The sequence below is a fragment of the Gymnodraco acuticeps genome, unplaced genomic scaffold (assembly GCF_902827175.1).
Source record: "Gymnodraco acuticeps unplaced genomic scaffold, fGymAcu1.1, whole genome shotgun sequence".
Classification (NCBI taxonomy): Eukaryota; Metazoa; Chordata; class Actinopteri; order Perciformes; family Bathydraconidae; genus Gymnodraco; species Gymnodraco acuticeps.
Genome location: NW_022990047.1, coordinates 3273757 through 3285077, shown reverse-complemented (window position 1 = coordinate 3285077; position 11321 = coordinate 3273757). Strand labels below are relative to the sequence as shown.

The 11321-nt window shown below is 42.6% G+C and overlaps 1 protein-coding gene across 2 annotated transcripts; it reads right to left on the bottom strand.

Moving 5' to 3' along the window:
• Positions 1 to 62: 62 nt before the first annotated feature.
• On the bottom strand, positions 63 to 8112 carry LOC117545748 (titin-like). Of its 2 annotated transcripts, none has more exons than XM_034215689.1 (4): positions 7811 to 8112; positions 7306 to 7420; positions 597 to 6863; positions 63 to 440 (listed from the first exon to the last, which is right to left on the bottom strand). In XM_034215689.1, the coding sequence occupies exons 2-4, from the start codon at positions 7373 to 7375 to the stop codon at positions 406 to 408; spliced, it is 6372 nt and encodes a 2123-aa protein (XP_034071580.1). In that variant the 5' UTR covers positions 7376 to 7420; positions 7811 to 8112; the 3' UTR covers positions 63 to 405. The 2 variants fall into 2 exon arrangements, with proteins under 2 accessions (XP_034071580.1, XP_034071579.1); XM_034215688.1 differs by having other exon boundaries at positions 7815 to 8112.
• Positions 8113 to 11321: the final 3209 nt, after the last annotated feature.

The following is an 11321-nucleotide window of genomic DNA, read 5'->3' as shown; positions in this document are numbered from 1 at the left end:
TCTTATTATATTCTTTGCAATGTTATGTCAGCCAGTGTTCATAATTTGTAACTACACAAAAGTTGAGAGTAAAACTTCTTTATTTTTATTATAGATCTGCAACAAACCACATCATTTTTTGTTGTTATCATTGTTTTATAACCATAAGCAAACAAAATCAGGACATTGATGCATTTCTTTCTATAAAATCCATCATCATGAAAGCATATTAGAGAACAAACTATTAAAAAAAGATAGGCCCGAGTATATCTACAAAACTGCAACCTCTGGTAATGCATTAGTTCACAGAGCACTCACTAACTGTTTTTTTCTGATCAGCACTTCATAGAGATGGGATATACAGTAGACGAGGATCTTGACAGGAACATCGGGAGATGGTACATTCATTTCTGGGAAGAAGACACGCTAAGCCCCTGGATTTGTCTCCCAATCGGTTGTATCTGAAAAATAAAAATGTTTTGCACAAAGTAGAATAATGTGCAACAAAAGTGCTTAATACATTTAATTGTTCTGTAAAATATTTCACATCCTACTTAAGCTTCTTTTTATTTCTACCAAATACAACAACTCATGTGTTATTTATTCACAGACTGTACCTATCATTTTTGTTCCCTCCTTGGTCTCAGCTGGAACACCGATCCCATACTCATTTTCAGCGGTGACTCTGAAGAAGTAGATTCCTCCCTCTTCCAGGTCAGACAACTTGTAGAACAGTCGACGGCATTTGTCAGTGAGTCTTGTCCACCCTTTCCTGCTGATGTCCCGTATATCTACAAGGTAGTTATTGACAGGGGCTCCTCCCTCATTCTCAGGGATGTCCCAGGTAACAGTGGCAGAATTATTAGTCACGTCTTTAACTGCTACATTACTTGGCGGTCCAGGCGAGTCCAAAACTCTCACATTCAGCGTCAAAGAGGCAGATCCAGCAACGTTTTGCAGTCTGACTATGTATTTTCCGGAGTCATCGCGTGTTGCTCTTTCCACTGTGATAGAGCTGATTGAGCTGCTGGTGTTGATCATTCCTCTGATTCTCAGATCAATATCTGCTTTGTCCCATGTCACACTAGGAACAGGCTTGCCTGTGAAAGGCACAGTCAAAGTGAAGTTGCCTCCAACTTTAACAATCAGGGGTTTCCTAATATCAGTGGCAACATCAAACCTGGGCTCCTCCTCTCTCTCCATGGCTACTTCAGGATCTGTTTCAGGACTGGGTTCGCTGATGCCAATCTTATTTATCGAACTGACATTAAAAACATATTCAGTCCCTGAAGTGAGCCCAGTTACTGTAAACTCTGTTGTATCTGTGTTATGAACACCAACAGTCCAGTCTTCTTCTCCTGATTTTCTGAATTCAACTTTATACCCTGTTACAGCTGATCCACCATCAAACAGCGGCTTGTTCCATGACAGAGTGATGGAGGTCCTGGATGAATCAATTATGGTGGGTTTCGTAGGAGGAGAGGGGAGAAACTTTGGATCTTCTGCCATAGTTAGCGGGCATGGGAGACTGGGTTCACTTAGCCCAGCAACATTCTCAGCAAAGACTCTAAATTCATACTCGCATCCTTCATGCAGCCCGGGGGCTTTGACTCGTAGGTCATAGACAGGCTTCTTGTTAACACGCACCCAACGGACACCTTGCTTTTCCCTCTTCTCAATAATGTAACCACTGATGCGACTACCACCATCAGAGGTAGGTCTCTTCCAGCAGATAGTCATAACTTCACTGGTTGCACTTGTTACCTCAACATCAGTCGGTGCAGACGGGATAGTAAAGGGATCCATTGCCTTGATGGGCTCACTTTCCAAAATCTCACCTTCTCCATATTTGTTCACTGCTCTCACCCTAAATAGGTATTCATTTCCCTTGAGTAGCTTGGTTATTTTGCAGGTAGTTGCAATCAATTCACCATACATTAAGGTCCAGGCAACTCGGCTTGTTTCACACTTTTCAACCATATAGTGCATGATCTCAGCACCGCCAGTCTCTTGAGGGGGTCCCCACGACAGGGTGCATTTATCTGCTGAGAGTGCAGACACTTCTAGAGGTCCAGCAGGTGGGCCGGGTCTGTCCAGGACCTTGCAGGTGATAGACCTAGATGTAGTACCACCCGTACTCTGTAGGGTCACAATATACTGTCCGGAGTCTTTCCTAACACTTTCTCTGATAAGTAGAGAGGTATGCATCTTTGTTGCAGTGATCTCAACCCGTCCCTTGGTGCCAATATTTAGACCATTCTTCGACCAAAACACTGTAGGGTTGGGTCGGCCAGAGATGTCAGCATCTATTCTTAGGAGGTCTCCTGCTTTGACAACCATCACCTGTCTACATTTGTCCTCCAGTATAATTTTGGGTGGCTCCACATCATGCTGTACTGTAACTGGACCCGTGGTTTCAGAGGGCGAACTAAAGAGATCAGCTGAATTCTTTGCAATCACACGAAAATCATACTCTTCCCCCTCTGTGAGGCCAATCACTTCCAACAAGGTGTCCTGTAAGTTGGTGAAGTTGCATTTAAGCCAGCAATTTTCAGGCAGCTCTTTACGCTCAACAATATACCCAGTTATTTTTGCCCCACCATCATATTCTGGTTTTTCCCAGGACAGGGAAACTGAGCTGTTTGTTATATTGGTAACTGAGAGGTTGTTTGGGGGATCACACTGGTCTCTTGCTGCTGCAGGCTCAGATGCCTTACTGCATGGTCCAACACCAGCCATGTTTTCAGCACAGACCCGGAACTCATATATCAGCCCTTCTTCAACACTTGTTACCTTGAACTGGTTCTCACTCACTGGGTTGCGGTTTAACTTTGTCCACAAAATACTGCTGTGATCCTTGCATTCAATATGATAACCAATTATAGGGCTGCCACCATCACTCTCTGGGTTGCTCCATGCAACCACCATGACAGACTTTGAGGCACTAACAACATGGAGATTGGTTGCTGGACTAGGGGGCTTAAAGGGATACTGGGCAACCACATGTTCAGACTCAACAAATTGGCTTTTACCATAACGATTCTCTGCAGCAATACGAAATTGATATTCAGCTCCCTGGTTCAGACGGGATATCTTGATTGAGGTTCTGGCAACCGTGGCTGACACAGTCTGCCATATTGTACTGCCTGTATCTCTTTTCTCAACAACATAATTACTGATCTGACACCCACCAGTATAATGTGGGGGCTGCCAAGACAAAGACATAAAGTCAGCACTCACTTCATCCAAACTGAGATCACTTGGTGGTCCAGGTCTTTCAAAAACATTAACAGAGATTTCAGCAGATGTAGTTCCTGTCGAGTTGGTAAGGGTCACCTCATACATGCCAACGTCTATTTTGATTGCATCTTTGATAATGATCTGCGATGATGTGTCAGATGTGTGCACTTTTACCCTGCTTGTCTCTTTCAGCAAGTTGCCATCCTTCTTCCATGTGACTGTTGGTGTTGGTACACCCTTGAATGGAACGTCTATCTTTAAGTCACTTCCTGCCTTCACACTAAATGTGTTGGACAGCAAATTAATAATGGGCCCAGCACTAGTGTCCTTTACTGTTACAGGTGCCATGAGAGACTTTGGCTCACTTTTTCCCTTGTCGTTCACAGCGCTTACTCTGAAGAAATACTCCTTTTCTTTTGCCAGCCCATTAATAGTTGCTTCAAGTGATTTACTCTCTGAGCACATTGTCCATGCTTCTTCTCCCTTGGCCTGCATTTCTACAATATAACGTGTGATTTTGCTTCCTCCATCATGGTCAGGCTTCTCCCAAGAGAGGCTTGCACTATTAGAAGTAACATCACTGAGTGTGATTTTACCAGGGGGCAGAGGAGCCTCAGACACTTTAACAGCGTCAGTGGTTACTGCTGGCAGTCCAGTGCCAAACTCATTCACAGCCAGTACACGAAAATTGTAGAAACTTCCTTCTTGGAGATTGTCAATCCTGTATGAGTTTCTTACACAGTTGCTACATACGCTTGTGAATGCCTTTCTAGCGTCTTCTCGCTTTTCTACGATATAGTGTGAAATCTTTGCTCCTCCGTCAATGAGAGGTGCCTCCCAGGAGATGGACACAGAGTCCCTCTTTATATCCTTGACCTCTACGTTTGTTGGTGCACTGGGGGAGTCCAATACTCTGACATTAATGAATGCTGATTTAAGGCCATTGCAGTTCTCAGCAGTCAACACATATTTTCCTGTGTCATGTCTATTGACATTCTCGATCACTAACTCTGTGTAGAAGCTTTTTACCTCAATTTGAGCGCGTTCACTGAGAGGGCCACCATCCTTTGACCATTTAACTTCAGGCTCTGGCCTGCCTCTGATGGTGACAAGGAGTCTTAACGTGGAACAGGCTCGAACACCGACAATCTTCCTCAAGGTTGCATCCAACTCAATCTCAGGTGCCTCCGGTTTTTCAGCAGCTACCACTGACTGAGATAGATCCACATGCTCTCCAACTCCAGCAACATTCATCGCACGTATACGAAAATTATACTCTGCATTTTCTCTTAGTCTCTCCACTGTGTAGTTTGTGTCCTTTACACCTGTGCTCGGAGTACATGCAATCCACTCATCTTCTGATGCTTCTTTCATCTCAACTACAAAGCCACTGGTGGCTGCTCCACCATCATAGATAGGCCTTGACCAGGTCAGAGACACAGTACTGCAGGAATAGTCTATCACTTTTGGGTTGGTAGGGGGTCCAGGTGGGTAAGTTGCTTCACATACTTTGATGTACTCACTTTGCTCACTGGGTGCACCAACACCAGCAGCATTCTCTGCAAATACTCTAAACTGATAGTAATGTCCCTCAGCCAGCGCTGTGCATCGAAAACGCAACTCATTTAGTCGTCTCTTGTTGCATTTGGTCCATCTGACTCCCTCTTTGTCACATTTCTCCAAGATGTAGCCCTCAATTTCTGAGCCTCCATCATTCTCAGGCCTTTCCCATGAGAGCACTATGGAATCACCAGTCACAGTGCTGGCTGAAGGGGTAGAAGGTGCGCTGGGTGTTGTAAATGGATGTTGTGCAATGAAGGGTTCTGATTCCAGAAATTCACCAACACCGAACTTATTCACAGCAGCAATTCTTAATATATACTCTTTACCAGGCACCAGTTTTGTCACTTTGTAACTGACAGCTTCAACGTGATGCTCAACCCCTGTCCAAGTAACACGGTTGGTCTCCCTTTTTTCAATGATGTAGTGGGAAACAGTGGCACCACCATCATTTAAAGGGGGGTTCCAGTGAAGATTACACTTCTCTGCACTGACAACTTTCACCTTCAGTGGTCCGTCTGGAGGACCAGATCTATCCAGGACCTTGACAACAACACGGGTAGATGTAGTTCCACCCATGTTTCTGAGGCTCAAGACAAACTGTCCCCCGTCCACTCGTGTACAATTCCTGACGGTCAAAGTTGTGTGAGTGAGGGTGTTTTTTACCTCCATTCTCTGTGTAGCTTTGTCAATTTCTTTTCCATCCTTGAGCCAACATACTTCAGGGAGGGGCTTTCCAAAGTAATCAGCATCAATAACAAATGTCTCACCAGCCTGAACAACAGTAGTACTCTTGAACTTGGGATCCAAAAGCACTGTGGGTCCTTCAATAACATCCTGAGCGATGATGTTTACATTTTCTGAAGGTGTGCTCCAAACACCAGCACCATTCTTAGCAGTCACTCTAAACTCATAACTTTGACCTCCTGTCAGACCTGTGACTGTGAACTGATTCTCAATAACACTGGTGTAGTTTGCCTTCATCCATCTGCCATCTGGTAGCTCCCTCTTTTCAACAACATAGCCTGTAATTGCGCTTCCACCGTCAAACTTCGGTTTTTCCCACTGAAGTGTGATGTTCTCTCTTGTTATGACAACAGCTTCAGGTTTACCAGGTGGATCACACGGATCTCTTGCCACATAGCATTCAGATATTTTACTAGATGGGCTAAGTCCAGCAATATTCTCTGCAAAGACCCTAAATTCATACTCAATGCCTTCCTCCAGTCCATTTGTTTTGAAGCGAGCATCAGGTATAACAAGTTTGTTCAGCTTGGTCCATAAAATGCTGTTCTTCTCTTTGCGTTCAAGGTGATAGCCGATGAGTGGGCTGCCTCCATCTTTGGCTGGAGGCTCCCATTCAACCACCATGCTGTACTTTGCCACTGTGGACACAAAGGGGGTGCCAGGCTCAGTGGGCACACTAAAAGGATACTGTGCCATTACAATAGAAGAGGTGATTGCAGTGCTCTTTCCATATCTATTTTCTGCAAACACTCTGAATTGGTATTCATTTCCTGTCTTCAGTTTTGTTACTTTGATTGTGGTTCTTACTGTTGTTGCTGACACAGTCTGCCATTCTGTACTTAGAGTGTCACGTTTCTCTACTACATAGTTGTCTAGCTGACACCCTCCTGTGTACTCTGGTGGCTCCCAGGAGATGACAACATAGTCAGAACTGATCTCATCAATTCTCAAAGGCCCTGTAGGTGGATCTGGCTTTTCCAGAACAACCACAGTGATTTCTCCTGTACATTTTCCAGCACTGTTGTTTGCAATGATAGAATATTGACCAAAGTGCTCCCTGGCAGCATGTCTGATATGAAGAACTGTTAATGATGACATATTCGTAACCTCTAGTCTTGATGTCTCCTTGACGGCCTGACCATCTCTTTTCCATTCAATTTTTGGTGCAGGGTGCCCAACCACTGGGATCTCTACCTTCAGATCTTGACCATTCTTGACAGTAAATGTGCTATATGTTATCTGGAGGTTTGGCTTAATGGCATTTTCCTTATCTGTGTCAGGGCCAGTCTGGACATTGGGATTGTTTTCTCCACTCTCTGCAGAAGTGGCTCCATGACCTGGTGTAAGAGGATAAAAGCGTGAAATGATTACATTAATTGGGATTACTTTGCGGAGTCGGGCTGATTTTACAAAATGAATATTGTGCTTGATAAACCAAATACGTATTTCAATGAAATGAATTTGAATAAAAACGTTGATCTGATCAGTGAACACATGTTAAAGGATGGAAAACATTTCAGAACTTTGAAATGTGACTCGTTCAAAACATTGCGAGATATTAAGCCACAAAAACATGTGTTTGAACTAAGATTGTGTTGTTACGCTTTAAATTAGTCTCGTATTTGTTTTACAATATGGTTTATTGCATATATATCTATAATTGTGATTAATTTAAACATGATTAAATTGAAAATTGGGAGAAGGGAAGTATTAATAGTCACTATCTAATATGCGGTGTATTAATGGATTCATTACAAATTGGATTAATGCAGTACATACCTTGGACAATGACTGTTAGGGGTGACTGTGAATCATCTTCTGTGTGCCCTCCATCAGCATTTGGTGTCATATTTAGATTTAGATTGGGAGCTTTATCTTCTGCGTTCTTTTCCACCTACAAAAGAAAGAGGTACAAAACTGTCAGAGAAAATGAAATAAAAGACCAGCTAAAACAATCAGGGCAAAACTAACAAACTAGTATAGTGAGAGTGATGTGTTGGTAACAGAAACTGTTGATGGTGTTAAAAATAACTAGAAGCATGGCGGACCAGACTGCCATCTGTTCCTCTAAACAGATACAACTCTATTATTGTCCAACTCTTGAAGCTCTAAAAAGGTTAAAGCCATTTCAACGTAGAAAAGAAACCCCATAATCAATATTTCAAATAATTAATCAAAGTGTAATTTGTTAACGGCACAAAACTATTTTTGTAGCTGTCTATGTTTAAATAACTTTTAAGAAATCATAGCAGTTTTACTAACCAGGCATCAAACACAACTGTACCTACTTTGTTGTTGCTGTCTTCCATAGTTTTTCACAGCTAGTTCAGTAGGTAGTTTAGATGAGACACACCGTCTGTGATGAGCCCCAAAACTCTGTGGTACACATTCACAACTCTGCCAATCACTGCCTGCTTTATCTCCTAAAGCATGCAGAGACTAAAATAACCATGATGGCTCATTGGCCAGCTGCTCATTCTTTCAGAGTGAGTTGAGCCTCCACGGATCAACAAGGAAAAACTGGACAGTTGCTCAGCAGTAAAATATTGCTCACATTCTTTTTCAATACAATACGGCTTATCGTTTGGATATCCTCTGAACAGCTTTATGTGTGTGTGTGATTATTGGGGGTGGGGTGGGGTGGGTTGTATGTGAGCACTTATTAGGGGGAACAAGATTATTTTTGAAACAAATAGTTAGGAGGAATTTCATTTTATGCCCAATTTTAATAGAGGCAAATATTGTACTTTGTACTTGGCTTTACCTCACATACATAACATTAGGCACATATTTACATCTAAATGCATTAATAATAATATTCCAGTAGGCTATATAATGTGTTAACTCTGAAAGCAAATTATTTTACCTTTGATGCTTTGATTATATTACATTACATTGCATTTAGCTGACACTTTTATCCAAAGCGACTTACAATAAGACATTCGACCAGGAAGACACAACCTTGAAGAAAACAGAATCATATAAGTACATCAGGTTTCATAGAGCCAAACATTTCAAGTGCTACTCAACTGGCTTTAGGTAAGCCAGTCCTTTATTAGTATAAAAGTGCTTCGTTAATAGTTCTAACGCTCGAAGTGGAGTCGAAAGAGATGAGTTTTCAGTTTGCGCCGGAAGATGTGCAAGCTATCTGCCGTCCTGATGTCAATGGGGAGCTCATTCCACCATCTTGGAGCCAGGACAGCAAACCCACGTGTTTTCGCCGATGGGAACTTGGGTCCCCTTCGCAGCGAGGGCGCAACGAGTCGTTTGGCTGATGCAGAGCGTAGTGCACGCGCTGGGGTGTACGGTTTAACCATGTCCTGGATGTATATTTTGTTGATGACAATTCTGTACTTAAGTGAATGCAGGCAGGGGCGGACTGGGACTAAAATTCAGCCCTGGAAACTGAACTAGTCCGGCCACATAAAATGTCAAATGTTAGAAATCCGCTGTTTATTATTTAAAGTTTTACGTCCGATTCGCTCCTTTTTTTCCTCTCGGTACACAGCTCCAGTTTGGGCATTGGCCTGTCATCAGATTTAATTTTTAGTTGCTGCTGTAGCGGAAGTTTAGTACAATTATGTTTGATGAAATACTTCAAATCTCCACCTTCCATAATTGCACAGTTTGCTTCATTTGCTTGCTACTTTCTAAGGGCGGTGATGACAGTTACAGTCCGAACTGAAGTTGATGCGATTTGATTGGATTGTGAGGCAAGGGAAGCCAACCGCCTCTGGATTGGTCTTGGCATGGCCCTGACCAATCACAGGTTGGCAGGGGCATGACGTGAGCCTCATCTGATTGGTCAATCCCTCCTTTTTTTCACCAAGGGAAACCAATTTCGGCTAGCCTCCTCTCGCAACAGAGAGTGCAATCTACTGTTTCACCATAACATCTAGAGGGGCGCTGTTTCACTCTTTGTAAAATACTCAATGAGAATGGGGGAGAGACGGGCCGGCAGCAACACAAAGCACAGAATAATTACCGAAACTAAACAAAGTGTTTTTATTTATTTATTAAAATGATAACTACAATCCAAAAAAACAGGGGAAGCCTGGCTTCCCTTGGCCTCCAGGAGAAAACGCCACTGAGTTCAAGGGATAATTCTCACCCACCTCTAGTCAGACTACTGCTTGACCTTTCATCTAGAACCCACCTCACCTCTGCCCACTTTGACAACCTAAGATGGCTTAGAGTAGACGACAGAGTACAGCTACTTGCAATGGGCCTGGTCTACAAGATCCACTACACCTCTATGGTACCCATGTACATGTCAAAATTCTTCCCAAATGTCAAGGAATACCATGATCATAACACCAGAGGGAGCTCCACAAATCATGTGAAACCCAGATTTGGCACAAAAAAGGGGGAATACACGTTTCGCAATTATGCCACATCAAGGTGGAACGCTCTTCCCACAACTGTAAAGGAAAGTAAAACTATACTTACCTTCAAAACCTCTCTTAAAGAGCACCTTCGGGGGAGAGCATTGCAAAACTGGCCCCGGTAATGGTACAAATCTCAACCTGTCGTTCAATGGACAGCTTCCCCCCCCCCCCCCCCCCATCTATGTATATACTCGCATTTTAGACTCTGTTACTAACTGTATATCTGTAGACTTGGTATGTCTTAAATGTCCGGTTAGGATGTATTAGAACGAAATCTAAAATGAAAATTGTAAACAAGCAATCTGTATGTAAAAAAAACACCTGTATGTAAATTGTAAATAAGCCATCTGTATGTCAAATATGTCTTATATGTCTTAAATGACATGATGAATTGGAAATGGGGGACCCTGATGTAAACAAGACGAAAGTCTTTCTCTGGTCTGCATCCCCTTAACAATTGTATGTTTTGAGCTGTACTGTACTGTACCCAATATACAAGCTGTTAATAAACTTGTCAATCAATCAAAACTCTTGCTCTTGCCCTGCACTTGTATGTGCCAGTTGAGCTGGTTCTTCCACCAGCCAACTCTCTGTCCCTCATCATGAAAGCAGGAGGCTGGCTGTATATCTGAACTCGCACCCTCATCATTCTCTTCATCATCTTGCACTTGTTCTAAACTGCTGATGATAGAGCTTGTAGCAGCGCTGCTGCCAAAAATATCTGTCAATTTGCGACATTTATATGCTTCACCTGCCAGTGACTTCATCTTTTTTGCTCTTGCCTTCTCGGCCCCACCTTTTTCTTTTCGTTTTCTTTGATTTTTATCCATGTTTTTTCATTCTCCCTGTCTGTCGCAGCGTCTAATCCCTTCTCTTCGTGTGGACGGTCTTTTTTCTTCTTTGTGTGTGATTTTGACAGATAAGAACCACAGCCAACTACATTAGCGGCCGCTGTCGCCCCCCGGTCGGCCTTCAGCCCAATTTAAATGATGACGTTAAACAATTTTTTTCTAAAGGGCCGGCCAGATTGGTTCTCCAGATGGCCAGTCCGCCCCATTGTCCGCCCCTGAATGCAGGACTTTTCGTTTGAGTCTGCTGTGACCACAGAACAATATTCAAATAATGTAGGCTAGCCTACATTATTTGAATATTTGTTTCACTACTGGGTGAATTTTAGATGTATCATGTGCTTATATTAGTATAATGTTCGTATAATACGCAGCGATCTGTTTTTGGAAATATGTATAGGATGTAACGTTGTTTTTTTGTCAAGTTGTCCTCTTTTCAATTTAAAATCGATAGGCTGCTATAACTGCTATCATTACCGTATTAAAATGTAAATGTAAAAAATATTCAACTCAATTATTTACTCAATCTGATGTCGAAATTGATGTACACATTTATTAA

Excerpts from the sequence above, each read along its gene's own strand:
- LOC117545748 (XM_034215688.1), bottom strand. The coding sequence starts at position 7,835 with ATGGAAGACAGCAACAACAAA. Across the intron at positions 7,421-7,814 it reads TGGAAGACAGCAACAACAAA|GTGGAAAAGAACGCAGAAGA; the intron begins GTAGGTACAGTT and ends TTTCTTTTGTAG. Across the intron at positions 6,864-7,305 it reads CCTAACAGTCATTGTCCAAG|GTCATGGAGCCACTTCTGCA; the intron begins GTATGTACTGCA and ends CTCTTACACCAG.